Raw genomic sequence first — 20,983 nt, forward strand, 5'->3', positions numbered from 1 at the left:
TTTGGGGATGTCACAGTCAACGCTGCCATGCTAAAGCCCATTAAGGAGATGACAGCGGTAATAAAAAGAATGGGGGATGGGGGATTACAAATCAATGGGGTTTAGTCACTAAAATGAAAATTACATTGCTCTTAAGACGTCTGACCTGCCCCCTCCACATTAATCATCACTAGGATCTCGCCTCTTTCCCCGGGCACCTCCACCAGACCTGGGTTCAAATAGTATTTGTTTTCTTTTGAATGCTCAAACAGTGCTTGATTAAGATCGTCTGGCATAATGGAACCAATGGAGAAGGCCCAAAAGTGCAAATCCCACCCATCTGGCACTCCAGACAGGCTCAATCAAATACTCTAAGTACTTGAAAGGAAACCAATACTATTTGAACCAGGGTCTGCCACACCCCCACAGCACACTATTCTCTCCCCACCAGCCATCCTGCCATGCTAGACTGACATAGAGAGAGATACTTAGAGTGAAGGAGAGAGTGAAGGAGGTAGAGAGGGAGATGCCGTTAAAGACTGGCTGACAGAGAAAATCTAGGTCTAATTTCAGTGAGAGGGAAGCAATTTCCTCTAGCTGCTGAGCCTGTGTCTTGTCTCTGTCTCTATCTCTGCACAGTCAGAAGAGTGAGTGACACATTCAGTACCATGCCTGCTGGAGGTGGGGAAGAGGAGTGGAGAGATGTGGAGAGGAGAGATGAGGAGCAGTGAGGAGAGGTGAGATGAGGAGAGAAGAGATGAGAGATGAGGAGAGATTAGATTAGGAGAGTAGTGATGAGGAGAAATGAGGCGAGAAGAGATGAGCAGAGATGAGGAGAGATGAGGAGAGAAAGGGAGAGCAGAGATGAGGAGAGCTGAGGTGAGATGAGGAGAGAAGAGATGAGGTGAGATGAGGAGAGAAGAGATGAGGAGAGAAGAGATGAGGAGAGGAGAGGAGAGGAGAGGAGAGGAGAGGAGAGGAGAGGAGAGGAGAGGAGAGGAGAGGAGAGGAGAGGAGAGGAGAGGAGAGGAGAGGAGAGGAGAGGAGAGGAGAGGAGAGGAGAGGAGAGGAGAGATGAGATGAGGTGAGAAGAGGTGAGAAGAGGTGAGATGAAAAGAGAAAGGGAGAGGAGAGATGAGGAGAGTAGAGGTGAGATGAGGAGAGGAGAGATGAGGAGAGGAGAGATGAGGAGAGGGGTGAGATGAGGAGAGGGTGAGATGAGATGAGGAGAGGTGAGATGAGATGAGGAGAGGTGAGATGAGATGAGGAGAGGAGAGGTGAGATGGAGAGATGAGATGAAGAGAGAAGAGATGAGGAGAGAAGAGATGAGGAGAGAAGAGACGAGAAGAGAAGAGAGGTGAGATGAGGAGAGAAGAGATTAGAGAAGAGGTGAGATGATGAGAGAAGAGATGAGGAGAGGTGAGGTGAGATGAGGAGAGAAAGGGAGAGCAGAGATGAGGAGAGCTGAGGTGAGATGAGGAGAGAAGAGATGAGGTGAGATGAGAGGAGAGAAGAGATGAGGAGAGAAGAGATAAGAGAAGAGAAGAGATGAGGAGAGGAGAGATAGGGAGAGGAGAGATGAGGAGAGGAGAGATGATGAGAGAAGAGAAGAGGTGAGATGAGATGAAAAGAGAAAGGGAGAGGAGAGATGAGGAGAGTAGAGGAGAGATGAGGAGGAGAGATGAGATGGAGAGATGAGGAGAGATGGAGAGATGAGGAGAGGAGAGATGGAGAGATGAGGAGAGGAGAGATGGAGAGAGAAGAGATGAAGAGAGAAGAGATGAAGAGAGAAGAGATGAAGAGAGGAGAGATGAGGAGAGGTGAGAAGAGAAGAGAGGTGAGATGAGGAGAGAAGAGATGAGGAGAGAAGAGATGAGAGAAGAGATGAAGAGAGAAGAGATGAGGAGAGGTGAGGTGAGATGAGGAGAGATGAGGAGAGGAGAGGAGAGGAGAGATGAGGAGAGGTGAGGTGAGATGAGGAGAGGAGAGGTGAGGAGAGATGAGATGAGGAGAGGAGAGATGAGGAGAGATGAGAAGAGGTGAGATGAGGAGAGGAGAGATCAGAAGAGGGTGAGATGAGGAGAGGTGAGATGAGATGAGGAGAGGTGAGATGAGGTGAGATGAGGAGAGGTGAGATGAGGAGAGGAGAGGTGAGATGAGATGAGATGAGGAGAAGTGAGATGAGATGAGAAGTGAGATGAGATGAGGAGAAGTGAGATGAGGTGAGGTGAGATGAGGAGAGGTGAGGTGAGATGAGGAGAGGTGAGATGAGGAGAGGTGAGATGAGGAGAGGTGAGATGAGGAGAGGTGAGATGAGAGAAGAGGAGAGGAGAGAAGAGAAGAGAGGTGAGATGAGGAGAGAAGAGATGAGGAGAGAAGAGATGAGGAGAGAAGAGATGAGATGAGGAGAGAAAGGGAGAGCAGAGATGAGGAGAGCTGAGGTGAGATGAGGAGAGAAGAGATGAGGTGAGATGAGAGGAGAGAAGAGATGAGGAGAGAAGAGATAAGAGAAGAGAAGAGATGAGGAGAGGAGAGATAGGGAGGAGAGATGAGGAGAGAAGAGATGAGGAGAGAAGCGAAGAGGTGAGATGAGATGAAAAGAGAAAGGGAGAGGAGAGATGAGGAGAGTAGAGGAGAGATGAGGAGAGGAGAATGAGGAGAGGAGAGATGAGGTGAGATGGAGAGATGAGGAGAGGTGAGATGGAGAGATGAGGAGAGGAGAGATGGAGAGATGAGGAGAGGAGAGATGGAGAGATGAGGAGAGGAGAGATTAAGAGAGAAGAGATGAAGAGAGAATAGATGAAGAGAAAAGAGATGAAGAGAGGAGAGATGAGGAGAGGTGAGAAGAGAAGAGAAGAGAGTTGAGATGAGGAGAGAAGAGATGAGGAGAGAAGAGATGAGAGAAGAGGTGAGATGAGGAGAGAAGAGATGAGGAGAGGTGAGGAGAGGTGAGGTGAGATGAGGAGAGGAGAGATGAGGAGAGGTGAGGTGAGATGAGGAGAGGAGAGATGAGGAGAGGAGAGAAGAGATGAGAGAAGAGAAGAAATGAGGAGAGGTGAGATGAGGAGATGAGAGGTGAGGAGAGATGAGATGAGGAGAGATGAGGAGAGGTGAGGAGAGATGAGGAGAGGTGAGATGAGATGAGGAGAAGTGAGATGAGATGAGGAGAAGTGAGATGATGTGAGATGAGGAGAGGTGAGATGAGGAGAGGTGAGATGAGGAGAGGTGAGATGAGGAGAGATGAGAGAAGAGGAGAGGTGAGGAGATGAGGAGAGGAGAGATGAGGAGAGGTGAGGAGAGGAGATGAGAGATGAGGAGAGATGGGAAGAGGTGAGATGAGGAGAGGAGAGATCAGAAGAGGGTGAGATGAGGAGAGGTGAGATGAGATGAGGAGAGGTGAGATGAGATGAGGAGAAGTGAGATGAGATGAGGTGAGATGAGGTGAGGTGAGATGAGGAGAGGAGAGATGAGGAGAGGAGAGATGAGGAGAGGAGAGATGAGGAGAGGAGAGATGAGAGAAGAGGAGAGGTGAGGAGATGAGGAGAGGAGAGATGAGGAGAGGTGAGGTGAGATGAGATGAGATGAGATGAGATGAGATGAGATGAGGAGAGAAGAGGTGAGATGAGGAGAGAAGAGAAGAAGAGAGAAGAGATGAAGAGAGAAGAGTAGAGGATAGGAGAGATGAGGAGAGGTGAGAAGAGTAGAGATGAGGAGAGAAGAGATGAGGAGAGGAGAGATGAGGAGAGGTGAGGAGATGAGGAGAGGAGAGATGAGGAGAGGAGAGATCAGAAGAGGTGAGATGAGGAGAGATGAGAGAAGAGGAGAGGTGAGGAGATGAGGAGAGGAGAGATGAGGAGAGATGGGAAGAGGTGAGATGAGGAGAGGAGAGATCAGAAGAGGGTGAGATGAGGAGAGGTGAGATGAGATGAGGAGAGGTGAGATGAGATGAGGAGAAGTGAGATGAGATGAGGAGAGGTGAGATGAGGAGAGGAGAGATGAGATGAGGAGAGATGAGGAGAGGAGAGGTGAGGAGATGAGGAGAGGAAGAGATGAAGAGAGAAGAGATGAAGAGAGAAGAGATGAAGAGAGAAGAGTAGAGGATAGGAGAGATGAGGAGAGGTGAGGAGAGAAGAGATGAGGAGAGGAGAGATGAGGAGAGGAGAGATGAGGAGAGGTGAGGAGATGAGGAGAGGAGAGATGAGGAGAGGAGAGATCAGAAGAGGGTGAGATGAGGAGAGATGAGGAGAGGTGAGATGAGGAGAGATGAGGAGAGGTGAGATGAGATGAGATGAGGAGAGGTGAGATGAGAGGTGAGGTGAGGTGAGGTGAGATGAGATGAGAGGTGAGATGAGGAGAGAAGAGGTGAGATGAGGAGAGGAGTGATGAGGAGAGATGAAGAGAGAAGAGATGGGGAGAGGAGAGATGAGGAGAGGAGAGATGAGGAGAGGTGAGATGAGGAGAGAAGAGTAGAGATGAGAGGTGAGATGAGGAGAGAAGAGTAGAGATGAGAGGTGAGATGAGGAGAGAAGAGATGAGAGAAGAGGTGAGATGAGGAGAGAAGAGATGAGAGAAGAGGTGAGATGAGGAGAGTTGAGATGAAATGAGATGAGGAGAGAAAGGGAGAGGAGAGGTGTGGAGATGAGGAGAGGAGAGATGAGGAGAGGGTGAGATGAGGAGAGATCAGAAGAGGAGAGGTGAGATGAGGAGAGGTGAGATGAGATGAGAGGTGAGATGAGGAGAGAAGAGATGAGGAGAGAAGAGGTGTGATGAGGAGAGATGAAGAGAAGAGATGAAGAGAGAAGAGATGAGGAGAGGAGAGATGATGAGAGGAGATAAGAGTTGAGATGAGGAGAGAAGAGATGAGATGAGGAGAGGTGAGGTGAGATGAGGAGAGGAGAGAAGAAATTAGGAGAGGAGAGATGAGAATAAATGAGGAGAGGAGAGATGAGGTGAGATGAGGAGAGATGAGGAGAGGAGAGGTGTGGAGATGAGGAGAGGAGAGATGAGGAGAGGTGAGGAGAGGAGAGATCAGAAGAGGGTGAGATGTGGAGAGATCAGAAGAGGAGAGGTGAGATGAGATGAGGAGACTTGAGATGAGATGAGGAGAGGTGAGATGAGGTGAGATGAGGAGAGAAGAGGTGAGATGAGATGAGATGAGGAGAGGAGAGATGATGAGAGGAGAGATGAGAGAAGAGGTGAGATGAGGAGAGTTTAGATGAAAAGAGATGAGGAGAGAAAGGGAGAGGAGAGATGAGGAGAGGTGAGGTGAGATGAGGAGAGGAGAGATGAGGAGAGGAGAGATGAGGAGAGGAGAGGAGAGATGAGAAGAGATGAGGAGAGGTGAGATGAGGAGAGAAGAGATGAGGAGAGGTGAGATGAGGAGAGAAGAGATGAGATGAGATGAAGAGATAAGATGAAGAGGGAATAGATGAGGAGAGGTGAGATGAGGAGAGGTGAGAAGAAGTGAGATGAGATGAGGAGAGAAGTCAACTTAGTGTATGTGAACTTCTGACCCAATGGAATTGTGATACAGTGAATTATAAGTGAAATAATCTGTCTGTAAACAATTGTTGGAAAAATGACTTGTGTCATGCACAAAGTAGATGTCCTAACCGACTTGCCAAAACTATAGTTTGTTAACAAGAAATTTGTGGAGTGGTTGAAAAACAAGTTTTAATGACTCCAACCTAAGTTTATGTAAACTTCCGACTTCAACTGTAGGTAATCAATGGCCAAATAAGTAACCAATGATCAATCTGTGATCAGACTGACCAATGACCATAAAGACTGATCAATTGAGAGCTCAACAGACCTGTGGGTGATGTCAATGTCTCCATCAGGGTGACCCAGTATCCTGCAGTACCACCTCCCTGCCACTGGCGTCTCTACCTTCTCAAACCTCTACTTTATCTCAACAGCTATCCATCGCCTCACCCATCAGCTCACAGCCAGCCTCATTACCAGTTGAGCCCCGATGAACTAACTACAGTGGGGATTAACCAATTAGGTGTTAGCAGCTGGGCTACGCTGCGGGCTCGAGCCTGCAGGATTGACTTCCTTTCATTAGGCCGACCCTGAAGCGGAGCAGAGCTAAGCGCTGTAAAGACGGGGTAAATTACATTATAAATCTACAGATCCCCACTTTACGAGCGTGACGGGAAGTCTATTACAACTTTCATAAGCAGAGAGAGAGAGGGGGGGAAGAGAGAGATTGGGTCTGAGAGAAGAGGGCAAGAGGGGATAAAAAGGGGTCGGAGAGAGGAAGAAGAGAGAGAGCGAGAGAGGGAGATGAAGGACAGATGAAAGAGAGAATAGGGGTCTCCATGGTGAAGATGAAGGAGAGGGGAAGAGAGAATAGGGGTCTCCATGGTGAAGATGAAGGAGAGGGGAAGAGAATGATGGGGTCTGACAACAAGCCTGGAGTACAGTAGGATTCTATTTGAGGGAAAGTGAGCACTGAGTCTGTCTCTCTGCAACATGATGTAGCCTGCTAGGTGTTTCCGTCTTTAGCTGCTGCCTGCCCAGCGATGCCCACAGCCAGGCAGGAAACATCTCTCTCTCTCTGCTGGGTTACAAACACTCCAGCTCCACTCCACTCTGATCTGCATACGTACAGTGGGGAAAAAAAGTATTTAGTCAGCCACCAATTGTGCAAGTTCTCCCACTTAAAAAGATGAGAGAGGCCTGTAATTTTCATCATAGGTACACGTCAACTATGACAGACAAAATGAGAAAAAAATAATCCAGAAAATCACATTGTAGGATTTTTAATGAATTTATTTGCAAATTATGGTGGAAAATAAGTATTTGGTCAATAACAAAAGTTGCCTTTGTTGGCAATGACACAGGTCAAACGTTTTCTGTAAGTCTTCACAAGGTTTTCACACACTGTTGCTGGTATTTTGGCCCATTCCTCCATGCAGATCTCCTCTAGAGCAGTGATGTTTTGGGGCTGTCGTTGGGCAACACGGACTTTCAACTCCCTCCAAAGATTTTCTATGGGGTTGAGATCTGGAGACTGGCTAGGCCACTCCAGGACCTTGAAATGCTTCTTACGAAGCCACTCCTTCGTTGCCGGGCGGTGTGTTTGGGATCATTGTCATGCTGAAAGACCCAGCCACATTTCATCTTCAATGCCCTTGCTGATGGAAGGAGGTTTTCACTCAAAATCTCACGATACATGGCCCCATTCATTCTTTTCTTTACACGGATCAGTCGTCCTGGTCCCTTTGCAGAAAAACAGCCCCAAAGCATGATGTTTCCACCCCCATGCTTCACAGTAGGTATGGTGTTCTTTGGATGCAACTCAGCATTCTTTGTCCTCCAAACACGACGAGTTGAGTTTTTACCAAAAAAGTTATATTTTGGTTTCATCTGACCATATGCCATTCTCCCAATCCTCTTCTGGATCATCCAAATGCACTCTAACAAACTTCAGACGGGCCTGGACATGTACTGGCTTAAGCAGGGGGACACGTCTTGCACTGCAGGATTTGAGTCCCTGGTGGCGTAGTGTGTTACTGATGGTAGGCTTTGTTACTTTGGTCCCAGCTCTCTGCAGGTCATTCACTAGGTCCCCCCGTGTGGTTCTGGGATTTTTGCTCACCGTTCTTGTGATAATTTTGACCCCACGGGGTGAGATCTTGCGTGGAGCCCCAGATCGAGGGAGATTATCAGTGGTCTTGTATGTCTTCCATTTCCTAATAATTGCTCCCACAGTTGATTTCTTCAAACCAAGCTGCTTACCTATTGCAGAATCAGTCTTCCCAGCCTGGTGCAGGTCTACAATTTTGTTTCTGGTGTCCTTTGACAGCTCTTTGGTCTTGGCCATAGTGGAGTTTGGAGTGTGACTGTTTGAGGTTGTGGACAGGTGTCTTTTATACTGATAACAAGTTCAAACAGGTGCCATTAATACAGGTAACGAGTGGAGGACAGAGGAGCCTCTTAAAGAAGAAGTTACAGGTCTGTGAGAGCCAGAAATCTTGCTTGTTTGTAGGTGACCAAATACTTATTTTCCACCATAATTTGCAAATAAATTCATAAAAATCCTACAATGTGATTTTCTGGATTCTTTTTTCTCAATTTGTCTGTCATAGTTGACGTGTACCTATGATGAAAATTACAGGCCTCTCTCATCTTTTTCAGTGGGAGAACTTGCACAAATGGTGGCTGACTAAATACTTTTTTTCCCCACTGTATGTCATGGCCAAAAGATCACCTGAACTTCTCCCTCATTACCGGCCTGCCATGATGAGTTAACACACACACACACACACACACACACACACCTCAAATGAGCAGTAGTCCCACAACCCCTGAATGCACACCGACCAGCTGCTGGTCTTAAATATAACTCAATGAAGAATCACACAATCACAGCAACACAGCAGCAGCAGGGCCCCTGGTCTCCCCATGCAGTCCAGAGTAAAACTGATTACCACAATCAGCACAGCATGGCTACTGGTCAATAATATGACTCATAAACTCATCACTCTTCTCTCCCTCCTCCTCCTCCCTCCCTCAGACCCTCTTTAAAGGTCCCTATTGCTTCTACACTCTATCCTTGTGTGCCTCTTGTGTCCGATAGGCCTCCCCTTCTCTCACTCTTGCTGCTGTCGCCTGCTTCTCCTCTTTTCTTTATCTGCCTCTCAGTGGAAGAGCCTGAAGTGCTATTAAGGCAGGTGGTTTTGAGTCGGCTATACGGTGGTGTCAGAGCGTAACTTGTCCTGCTCTTTCTTACCCTGACCAGCCTGGCACCAGGCCCTGGCACAACCATACAGAGTCCTGGTGAGGAACACGAGCCAACTATACATCCTGTCTTTGTGAACCATCTCCTCCTGAAATGAACACCTGCAACCATTGGTAAAGTAAGGACAGGAAGGGAATAAATGAAAACAAACAATGCTTTAGTACAGTATACAAACATTAGGAACATCATCTTTCCATGACATAGACTGACCAGGTAAAATCTATGATCCCTTATTGATGTCACCTGTTAAATCCACTTCAATCAGTGTAGATGAAGGGGAGGAAACAGGTTAACCTCTACGGGATCGGTGTCCCATATACGGGACGGTTAAGATAACGTGAGCTAATGTGATTAGCATGACTGTTGTAAGTAACAGCAAAGTTTCCAGGACATAGACATATATGGGCAGAAAGCTTAAATTCTTGTTAATCTAACTGCACTGTCCAATTTACAGTAGCTATTACAGTGAAGAAATGCCATGCTATTGTTTGAGGAGAGTGCACAACAACAAAAAACGTATCACGGCAACTGGTTTGATACATTCACCTCTGAAGGTAAATAATGTACTTACATTCAGTAATCTTGCTCTGATTTGTCATCTTAAGGGTCCCAGAGATAAAATGTAGCATAGTTTTGTTTGATAAAATCATTTTTTATATTCAAATGTAGGAACTGGGTTCTACAGTTTGAACCCCTGCTGTCTCTGGCTCCACACCCACCCCGCCCGGCCATCTAGATGTGTGAAAGTTAGTGTATAAGCTAATGATACATCATGTATGACATTCCTGGGAGTGTGTACATTTTACATTTTACATTTTAGTCATTTAATAATAATAATAATAATAATAATAATAATAATAATAATATGCCTTTTAGCAGACGCTTTTATCCAAAGCGACTTACAGTCATGCGTGCATAAATGTTTTGTGTATGGGTGGTCCCGGGGATCGAACCCACTACCTTGGCGTTACAAGCGCCGTGCTCTACCAGCTGAGCTACAGAGGACCACCATTTAGCAGACGCTCTTATCCAGAGCGACTTACAGTTAGTGCATACATTTTCATACTAGTCTCTTCAAATTGCACACTCAACATTCAATACAATATGTAGGGTTTAGCGAATGAGCTGCTTAGTTTGATACATAGACCACACTGTTAACAGCTATAGGCAGTAACCTGCCCTTCAGGGTCTGGAGAACATGTTGGGAGTAGGTCAGCAACCTTCTGATTCCGCACTGCAACACGTCAGAGAAAGCAGACAGGACGGGCAGCCATTATGGTGGGAAGCCCCTCCCCCTCTATGGAACCAGAGGGCTGTGTGTAAACGTACATTTTGTATTACCATATCATTTTTGTATGTTCTCTATAGTTATGTACTTGAAAATGTATCAATTTATCAATTCGGCACATTTGGGCAGACTTGATACAAAATAGTCCAGTATTGCAATGCTTCACTGGATCAATCTGACATTTTGCACACACTGCTGCCATCTAGTGGCCAAAATCTAAATTGCGCCTAAACTGCAATAGTGTTTACTTTCAAATGGTATCAAGAATATGCATATGCGATTCTTAAGAGGTTAAAGATGGATTTTTAAGCCTTGAGACAATTGAGACATAGATTGTGTATGTGTGCCATTCAGAGGGGGAATGGGCAAGAAAAAATATTTAAGCACCTTTGAACGGGGTATAGTAGTAGGTGCCAGGTGCACCGGTTTGAGTGTGTCAAGAACTGCAACGCTGCTGGGTTTTTCTCGGTCAAAGGTTTTTATTGACTCGGTCAATAAAAAAAGTGGTCAGATGAAGCAGATGCTAAGCTACAGGACTGTTTTGCTAGCACAGACTGGAATATGTTCAGGGATTCTTCCGATGGCATTGAGGAGTCCACCACATCAGTCACTAGTTTCATCAATAAGTGCATCGATGACGTCATCCCCACAGTGAATGTACGTACATACCCCAACCAGAAGCCATGGATTACAGGCAACATCCGCACTGAGCTAAAGGGTAGAGCTGCTGCTTTCAAGGAGCGGAACACTAATCCGGACACTTATAAGAAATCCCGCTATGCCCTCCGACGAACCATCAAACAGGCAAAGCGTCAATACAGGACTAAGATCGAATCGTACTACACCGGCTCCGACGCTCGTCGGGTGTGGCAGGGCTTGCAAAATATTACAGACTACAAAGGGAAGCACAGCCGCGAGCTGCCCAGTGACCCGAGCCTACCAGACGAGCTAAATTACTTCTATGCTCGCTTTAAACAGGTCAACATTCACAAGGCCGCAGGGCCAGATGGATTACCAGGACGTGTACTCCGAGCATGCGCAACCAACTGGCAAGTGTCTTCACTGACATTTTCACCTCTCCCTGTCTGAGTCTGTAATACCAACATGTTTCAAGCAGACCACCATAGTCCATGTGCCCAAGAACACTAAGGTAACCTGCCTAAATGACTTCCGACCCGTAGCACTCACGTCTGTAGCCATGAAGTGCTTTGAAAGACTGGTCATGGCTCACATCAACACCATTATCCCAGAAAACACTAGACCCACTCCAATTTGCATACCGCCCCAACAGATCCACAGATGATGCAATCTCTATTGCGCTCCACACTGCCCTTTCACACCTGGACAAAAGGAACACCTATGTGAGAATGCTATTCATTGACTACAGCTCAGCATTCAACACCATAGTGCCCTCAAAGCTCATCACTAAGCTAAGGACCCTGGGAATAAACACCTCCCACTGCAACTGGATCCTGGATTTCCTGACGGGCCGTCCCTAAGTGGTAAGGGTAGGTAACAACACATCCGCCACGCTGATCCTCAACACGGGGGCCCCTCAGGGGTGCGTGCTCAGTCCCCTCCTGTACTCCCTGTTCACTCATGACTGCATGGCCAGGCACGACTACAACACCATCATTAAGTTTGCCGATGACACAACAGTGGTAGGCCTGATCACAGACAAAGACGAAACAGCCTTTAGGGAGGAGGTCAGAGACCTGGCCATGTGGTGCCAGGACAACAACCTCTCCCTCAATGTGATCAAGACAAAGGAGATGATTGTGGACTACAGGAAAAAGAAGAGGACCGAGCACACCCCCATTCTCATTGACGGGGCTGTAGTGGAGCAGGTTGAGAGCTTCAAGTTCCTTGGTGTCCACATCACCAACAAACTAACATGGTCCAAGCCCACCAAGACAGTCGTGAAGAGGGCACGACAAAACCTATTCCCCCTAAGGAGACTGAAATGATTTGGCATGGGTCCTCAGATCCTACAGCTGCACCATCGAGAGCATCCTGACTGGTTGTATCACTGCCTGGTATGGCAACTGCTCAGCCTCTGACCGCAAGGCACTACAGAGGGTAGTGCGTACGGCCCAGTACATCACTGGGGCCAAGCTTCCTGCCATACCAGGCGGTGTCAGAGGAAGGCCCTAAAAATTGTCAAAGACTCCAGCCACCCTAGTCATAGACTGTTCTCTCTGCTACCACATGGCAAGTGGTACCGGAGCGCCAATTCTAGGTCTAAGAGGCTTCTAAACAGCTTCTACCCACAAGCCATAAGACTCCTGAACATCTAATCAAATGGCTAGCCAAAGGACATCCAGCCAACTTACATTTTACATTTTTTGTCATTTAGCAGACGCTCTTATCCAGAGCGACTTACAGGAGCAATTAGGGTTAAGTGCCTTGCTCAAGGGCACCGACAGATTTTTCACCTAGTCGGCTCGGGGATTAGAACCAGCGACCTTTCGGTTACTGGCACAACGCTCTTAACCACTAAGCTACCTGCCGCCCTACTTGACACAACTGTGGGACGCATTGGAGTCAACATCGGCCAGCATCCCTGAATGCTTTCGACACCTTGTAGAGTCCATGCCCCGACGAATTGAGGCTGTTCTGAGGGCAAAAGGGGGTGCAACTCAATATTAGGAAGGTGTTCCTAATGTTTTGTACATTCAGTGTATATGTGTGTGTTCGCAATCAGGATGATTGGTGAATATGTTCAGTAGAGCATCTCCACAAGTGATCTATCTAGCTGATGTATATAATAATAATAATAATATGTCATTTAGCAGACGCTTTTATCCAAAGCGACTTACAGTCATGTGTGCATACATTTTTACGTATGGGTGGTCCCGGGGATCGAACCCACTACCCTGGCGTTACAAGCGCCATGCTCTACCAATTGAGCTACAGAGGACTATATCTTCTACCTCCATTCTATATCATACCTCATATTCATCATAGATATATAAATATTCATTCATACAGAGGATCTAAGCGCTTCAAATAACAAGAGAAGAGGTTCTACCATCAAACATAAAATAACTGTGTATGAATATGGATAAAAGACCACAGAGCGACTTTAATCTGAGTTGGTCCTTTCATCTGCCGTCATAAATCAATCATGGAGTCAGTTTTCTTAGATTGGCTTTGGGACGTGAAAAAGTTTACAGCCAGGGACACCATGCAGGCAGACTAGCGTAGTGACCCCAATCTGAGCGGCAGGCCTCTGTGTCTTTGTGTGGTACCAGTGTTTGTTCCTCCGGCTCTTTTGATCGACGGGGATATTTCCCTTCTTCAGCCTTATGCCTGGCTGGGTTATTATTAATACATGAAATCAAAGGGACAACAGCACTGTGTGGAGTGTGTGTAAGACTGCCCACTGAAACACACACACACACACTTGTTGCTTTGTTTGATACTGTAACAGAGTACTGCCATACCGCCTGGTGTCAAGGTTGTGTCTTGTTTCATTGGATTATTCACGGATATGGTTTTGCACTACCCAGGCTAGCCATGTTTGGACTCAGGCACTGTGATGCTCAGTCCTTTTGAAGAACTCACTATGGTGAACTTCTTTAGATGCTGAGTGCAGTGCCACACACCCATGGATCAGTTCAGCTCAGCTGGTTGTTGGAAAGGGACAGAAGGCAAGTGGAGCAGAGTGATTGTAGCTCAGAGCAGTGTGAATGTGGGACACTGAGCATGCATGGGGACACTAGGGTGAGGAGCAGCCATACATGGCCATTGGCACACTGGTGCCACAATGTCACAAGACGACCCAAGAAAGGACGAGTGGGTTTGAAATTAACCTAACAACAACGTTAGTCAAATATTCCTCTAATGCTTTAACCCCCATGACTTCCATAGGTTTAACCTCTAGCTCATCTGCATGGTTGAACCTTAGAGAGCTTTATAATGTGTTTAATGTGGATAGGGAAAGTAACCCCTCCCCCCTAGCTTAGATTCCACCCAATCTACCATGTCTCATAGAAGTTGTCATTAAGACTTTAAAATATGAAAATGTTGGCGATGGAAGCCTTCAATGTTGCTTTGAGAGTGTTGAAAAATGAGAAACACTAATTGGTTCTTTATTGAACCAGAAAATGTGAAATGGTGACTCCATTACCACAACATCAAGTCCAGATCCACCACATCAACCATGGAAGCAGAACTGATCTCAAAGCACATCCTGTAGCAGATCTTCTAGACCATGGCTCTGTTTCAATAGCCACATTACTATCCATACTACTAAAATGTATGCACTCACTAACTGTAAGTCGCTCTGGATAAGAGCGTCTGCTAAATGACTAAAATGTAAATGTATACCGTCTACTTAAAATTATGTAATATATTGGCCATGAATTCTAAGTGGTATGCTAGTATGGACATTGGAACATAGCCAGGTCCTGCAGTCCATGTACACTAAAGAGGAAGTCCATTTAGACCACACCCACCCAGGCAGGAAGTAGAACCACACCCGTACTACTCATTCAGGGACACTATGGGAATGTCATCATTCCTAGTTCTTCAAAAGCTAAAGCTCTGAAAAACACACAGATCAGACACAAGCTATATTGATCTTGAACTTGAAGAGAAATACCTGGCATGAGCTGCGTTTGTAGAATAGATAAATACATATCTGGGAATGTGTTGCCAGACCTCTCTCTACAAAGTCAACACCTTCATAGAGCTCAGCCACAACCATGAAAACATAAACAAAGTTTCCTCCAATGGGCCATTGAGACAAGTTATTACAGCTGGGTGCCTCAGTGCAATAAAGTGGTAGGTGTTGTTGCAGCAGGCTTTAATGATACGACTGGACTGATAGAGGATAGGGCTCTGTGATAGAGAATAGATTGGGAAGATAGAGCCACAACGCTCTGGACAGATGTACCCCAGCTCCTGAGACCATAGGAAGAATTGACCAATAAATACACACTTGTATGTGTGCGCACACACACACACAAACATACACACGGACAGAGCTGGACACACACAGATGGACAGCCCTCCCTGGGCATATCCTATCATTTCATCAGGGCTGGCCGTTTAATAAGGGAGCAGATGCCATGAAAATAGACCCAGGAAAGAACCAAAGGCTATCACTCACTACTAATGATCCTAAACATGACAGATGCATTCCTCTGCTTGACACTTCTCAACACCTTTCATCTCGTCCATATGGAGCACAATATGCACAGTCACACCACTCATACATCACAGTATACACACGTGTACATCCACAACAAGCAACACAAACCTTTACCTCTTTTAACACGCTCCTCACATGAAACCCAACATACTGTAGCTTTCAAGGAGTTAACAAAATGAACATTGTCAGTCTACAAGTCCCTGCTTGGATTCCGAACGCATACACCTTTACAAAGTCGGTACATTTTGACACGGGAAGAGGGAAAGAGAGACAGGGGGAATGAGATACGCATCCAACTGGAAAAGGGTGTGGAGGAGCTGGATCACAAATCTCCCAAGTCCCTCCCCCTCCCCCATATCATCTTCATCATCACATCAGAGTTGCCATATCATCAGTTACACCCTCCAGCTCTCTGACATATCAGTCAACATCATCCCTCACCACAGCAGCAGTATCCCAGTTCTGATCACCCACAGCACACATTTGATTTACCAGCAGGGCAGTTCCCCCCTGATTCGCCTTCTCCCACCACTCAACACAGCAACAACATTCTGGATCGGTTCCCTCGGAGCATCACTCACACAAGACCCTGAACATCATTCCCACTTCGTCTGACTCCCAGCAGCCTCACTCTCACATGCACCGCTTTCATCCTCCATCATTTCTCTTAGCGCCGCCCCCGTGAGACAGACTCTCTCCGATACCCCCCCCAACCCCCCTTCCCCACTTCAACCACACTACCGCTCTGAGACACCTCTCCCGGTCTCCAACTCATCCACCCAACAGACAGATAGAAAGGAAGAGAAAAGAGCAGTCTTCTGTACGCACGCTGACAATCCTCTCGGAGGTGCCCCCTCGGGAGACAGTGGTCCCGTTGAGTCCCACCAGAGAGGGCAGTGTCTGGGACATCCAGTTGGTCACCATGGCCATGGTGCTCAGCACCGCCCCGATCTTCAGCAGCGGCACGCTCATTTCGCAACGCGGTCCTCAGCCCCTACCGCCCCCCTGCCCTGCCCTCTTCTCCTCTCAGATCACCTCACTCTGCCTGCCTGCACCAGGACCAGTTAGTCAGCCAGGCAGGAGCAGAGAACCAGGCGGACAGGCAGTTAGCCAGACACACAGCCCCAGCACGGTGGCTCTCTCCTCAGCCAAGGGAAGAAACTAGAGCAGCCCTGACAACCTCAGACCCAGGGTTAGTCAGTCAGTCAGTCAGCGGTAGAACCAGAGAGCGGGCAGAGGAGGACAGGAGCTCACATCCAGCAGCAGCATCACACTGGGTCTATCCGCCTGAGAGCAACTGCCTGCCAGAGCCTCTCTCTCTCCCTCGCTCTCTCTCTTCCCCCTCGCTCACTTGCTCTCTCTCAAGATGCAGAGCTGCGCATTGGCTGCCTCGCTCTCTCGTCCCCTCCCTGGCTGTCAGCCTCTCCTCCCTTACTCCAGACTTTCTTTACATGCTGACGTCCCTCCTTTCTTTTTCTTCTCTCTCCCCCTCTCTTTCACTCCTTCTATCACAGTTCTCTCGTCACTCTTTAGCGTTTTCATTGATAAGCACACAGTCACAGAGAGAGACGGCGAGACTGTGGAGGGAGGCTGCAAGGGTATGTAGATGAATGGAGACAAGACAGGACAGTCAGTGTTCAACATCATGACTGTGTTGGGTTCCATTACTCTGTCCAACTCACAGCTAGCCTTCAGCCTGTTCAGAGGCATCGCCTCATACACATCCCCCTCTACTCAGATGGACTGGAGGAGGAGGCAAGCTGGGCAGGGTATTAATGAGGAAGATGAGGAGGAGTGAATAGGCAGGCTGGGCAGGGCATTAATGAGGAAGAGGAGGAGTGAGTGAGTAGGCAGGCTGGGCAGGGTATTAATGAGGAAGATGAGGAGGAGTGAGAGAGGAGGAGTGAGTAGGCAGGCTGTGTGGGATGGGTATTACTGAGGAAGAGGAACGAGGTGTTCCAGCCCACGGCTCCTCCCCTCCTGACACCTCCTTAATCACCCTGTAATATGCACTCTCAACTGCTACAGCCCCGCTCGCCACCACACACACACACACACACACATCTGACTGTTACTGGCACACACTCCCCCACACTGCTATCTTTTAACCCAAGCTGAACGAACCCCCTCTCTCAAAGTACTGGCCATGCGAGGAGCTTTCAGTGTGGACCTAACTAACTAAGCGAGTTGATGAAATAGAAAGTTAATCAATAATAGGGAGGTCATTATAGAAGTGAAGAAAATTGGAAGCCTAATGGATCTGCCTGTGAAATGAAGTAGGAATAAAAAGAGGCTTTTCATGGAGCAAAATGGCTGCCGTGTTGTGCATCACCCAGGTGGACGCTAGAGTGGGGGTGCAGGAGTGAGTATGTAGAAACCATGCAAAGCAGTTGATCATCATCATGTGGTTGTTATCATTATTAGTTTCTCTTGTTCTTGTGAAGGTGTGTCTTGAACCAGGCAATAGTGTCATGTTTCAGACCTTCTGCTTATATAGAATATGGTGTCATTTTACCCTATAGGGATTATGCGTCAGCATCAAATCACCCTCTAAAACACTAGCCACACATAATGATGACAGACTGCCTGGGTGTGACAGTATGCCCAGGTCATCTCCTCTCCTCTTTGTGTAAGGTGACTGATTGAGATTGTCAGACTAGCCTCTCCTACCCAGATACTGACACTGGGCTGGGGCTAGGTTGAGGCTGGGGTGATGGTGAGTGATATGGGGTTTGCTATGTAGGGCCATGGGTTGATATGTTATGAGAGGAGACAGCTTGCTGAGCTCCATCCAAGACATGTCAGGCCTCCTCAGCTCACCTGCTGGCCCTCTCTCACTCTGCCTCTCCAGCATATTGCTGTGACAAGGCTGCCCCCAAGTGGCCAGTAGGAGCATTACAGCTGCTCAGTTCATATCCATTGATTTGAGGCCAATCAGCCTTTGCCAATTATTGCCTCGCCAGCTTTTACCCAATGGTGGAGACACACGATTGTCACAGTTTAGTATCATGATGGTATGTCAAGGAATAATTGAGTCACACATCAATGAGTCACACATCCTCTCTTGACAATAATCTGTTGTAATGGTTCTATATTTACTACGCTTTCCCTTCTAGGTTGCCATATGATGTATTTAGGCATGTAGCTAGACTATTCACATATCACACACACGCATTCACACGCACGCTCACGCACACACACAGGTCCTTGCAGGATCCTTACCTTACCCTGGATATGACAGAGTAAAAGATCACAGCAAAGCAGACAGAAAAAACCCTAGTCTAGCTGAACCTGAGAGTATGAGTGGGCTGGGAATTGCCACGGACCGGAACAATACGATATTATCATGATACGGTGGCAGGTAGCCTAGCGGTCAGAGCGTTGGGCCAGTGACCCAGCGGTCACTAGTTCAAATCCCTGAGCTGACGAGGTGAAAAATCTGTCGATGTGCCCTTGAGCAAGGCACTTAATCCTAATTGCTCCAAGGTTGCAGTTGATAATGGCTGGCCGTGACCTCACTGTCTCAGGGAGAGTGGGATATGCAAAAAACACATTTCCATTTCACACATTCATATAATACACACTTGTGCATGTGTGAAACAGGACTAATGTAAGCAGACATTAAATTATTATTACTTACGTGCTGATATGTATGTGATTCTCACGATTCTCTATGCTTTGCGATTTTATTGCGATTTGATGTTCCACAGATATTGCTCACTATATGTCTGCTGCAGACAGTGGCGGTAGGTGCTGTTTATAATGAGGGAGAACAATTTCAAATGTTTTTATGAGCATGGCCTTATTTCTATTACAGCATATTGGATGACTGTCATTCATATTCCATTCACCCAGCTCAATGTAGCATCGATAGGTTTAGGCTACTATATGTAGGTGCACAGGTCGAGAGAAATTAGAGTAATCAAGGTGACAGACAGTGACACATTCAACACCGCATCTAGCTGATCTAGGTTGTAATCATTAGTCCAACAGTTGCAGACGAGAGTTTCTATTGGACAAATTCAGGTATGTTTATCCCCATTTCGTTCCGTTTGCTTCCGTTTAAGAAACGCTTTTCAACACAATCGGCGGAATGAATACACCCCTGATCACATGCAAACACAGAACTAGCAGCCACATATAAACCGCATGATCACTTTGCTCGTTGAATCATATATATATATACACATACATACATATACATATATATATACACATATACAGTGAACAAAAATATAAACCCAACATGCAACAATTTCAAAAGATTTTACTGAGTTACAGTTCATATAAGGAAATCAGTCAATTTAAATAAATAAATTAGGCCCTAATCTATGGATTTCACATGACTGAGAATACAGATATGGATCTGTTGGTCACAGATACCTTTAAAAAAAAGGTAGGGGCGTGGATCAGAAAACCAGTCAGTATCTGGTGTGACCACCATTTGCCTCATGCAGTACGACACATCTCCTTCGCATAGAGTTGATCAGGCTGTTGATTGTGGCCTGTGGAATGTTGCTGTGCGAAGTTGCTGGATATTGGCGGGAAATGGAACACACTGTCGTACATGTCGATCCAGAACATCCCAAAAATGCTAAATTGTTGACATATCTGGTGAGTATGCAGGCCATGGAAGAACTGGGACATTTTCAGCTTCCAGGAATTGTGTACAGATCCTGAAACATCAGGTGATGGCGGCCAATGAATGGCACGACAATGGGCCTCAGGATCTCGTCACGGTATATCTGTGCATTCAAATCGATAAAATGCAATTGTGTTCATTGTCCGTAGCTTATGCCTGCCCATACCATAACCCCACCAAGGGGCATTCTGTTCACAATGTTGACATCAGCAAACCGCTCGCCCATACGATGCAAACCCACAGTTTCATCAGCGGTCCGGGTGGCTGGTCTCAGACGATCCCGCAGGTGAAGAAGCCGGATGTGGAGGTCCTGGGCTGGCGTGGTTACATGTGGTCTGTGGTTGTGAGGCTGGTTAGACGTACTGCCAAATTCTCTAAAACAACGTTGGAGGCGGCTTATGGTAGAGAAATTAACATTAAATTATCTGGCAACAGCTCTGGTGGACATTGCTGCAGTCAACAGGCCAATTGCAAGCTCCCTCAAAACTTTAGACATTAGTGGCATTGTGTTGTGTGACAAAACTTCACATTTTAGAGTGGCCTTTTATTGTCCCCAGCACAAGGTGCACCTGTGTAATGATCATGCTGTTAAATCAGCTTCTGTCAGGTGGAAGGATTATCTTGACAAAGCAGAAATGCTCACTAACAGGGATGTAAACAAATTTGCTGCTAAAATTTGTGAGAAATAAGCTTTTTGTGCGTATGGAAAATTTCTGGGATCTTTTATTTCAGCTCATGAAACATGGGACCAACACTTTAAATGTTGCGTTTATATTTTTGTTCAGCGCACAATACAACAGCTTTCGGTGACCATGCAAAACAAAATTTCCAAGCCAAACTTTTATACCATAACCGCTACACACAGCCTACATCGTTGTCACCATATTAATGTCATAGTCAACATAGCTACTAGAAGTAACGCGTTAGTAAACCGCTACAATTATACAGTACAGTGTACAGCAAGCAGATTTGCAGTTACACCGGTGGGCCCCGGTGGCAATAACTTAATAAATACAAAAGCTTACCTTGACTTGGAAGAGTTCCTAGTGTTGGAAAGCCATTGCCAGCTAGCTAACATACTATATCATTCCTCTCTGTTTGAACCGGGTGTTTGAGTAGGCTAAACTAGCTTGTTGCCTTTGCTAGCTAAGTAAGTGAAAGTGTGTG

General features: G+C 46.7%; 1 protein-coding gene across 2 annotated transcripts in view; it reads right to left on the minus strand.

The window, feature by feature from the left end:
* The window catches only part of LOC121569064 (noelin-2-like), a 96,973-nt gene that overhangs the window by 18,956 nt on the left and 57,034 nt on the right, over positions 1 to 20,983 (minus strand). The window contains exon 1 of one of the 2 annotated variants that reach the window (XM_041879683.2): positions 16,003 to 16,495. The exons of the other annotated variant lie outside the window; for it this stretch is intronic. Coding sequence (XP_041735617.1) covers positions 16,003 to 16,146 — 144 coding nt within the window. The 5' untranslated portion in view covers positions 16,147 to 16,495. Of the gene's footprint in view, positions 1 to 16,002; positions 16,496 to 20,983 lie in introns of those variants that run through there. 2 annotated transcript variants of the gene reach the window in all.

This window comes from Coregonus clupeaformis, unplaced genomic scaffold (assembly GCF_020615455.1).
Source record: "Coregonus clupeaformis isolate EN_2021a unplaced genomic scaffold, ASM2061545v1 scaf0057, whole genome shotgun sequence".
Lineage (NCBI taxonomy): Eukaryota > Metazoa > Chordata > Actinopteri > Salmoniformes > Salmonidae > Coregonus > Coregonus clupeaformis.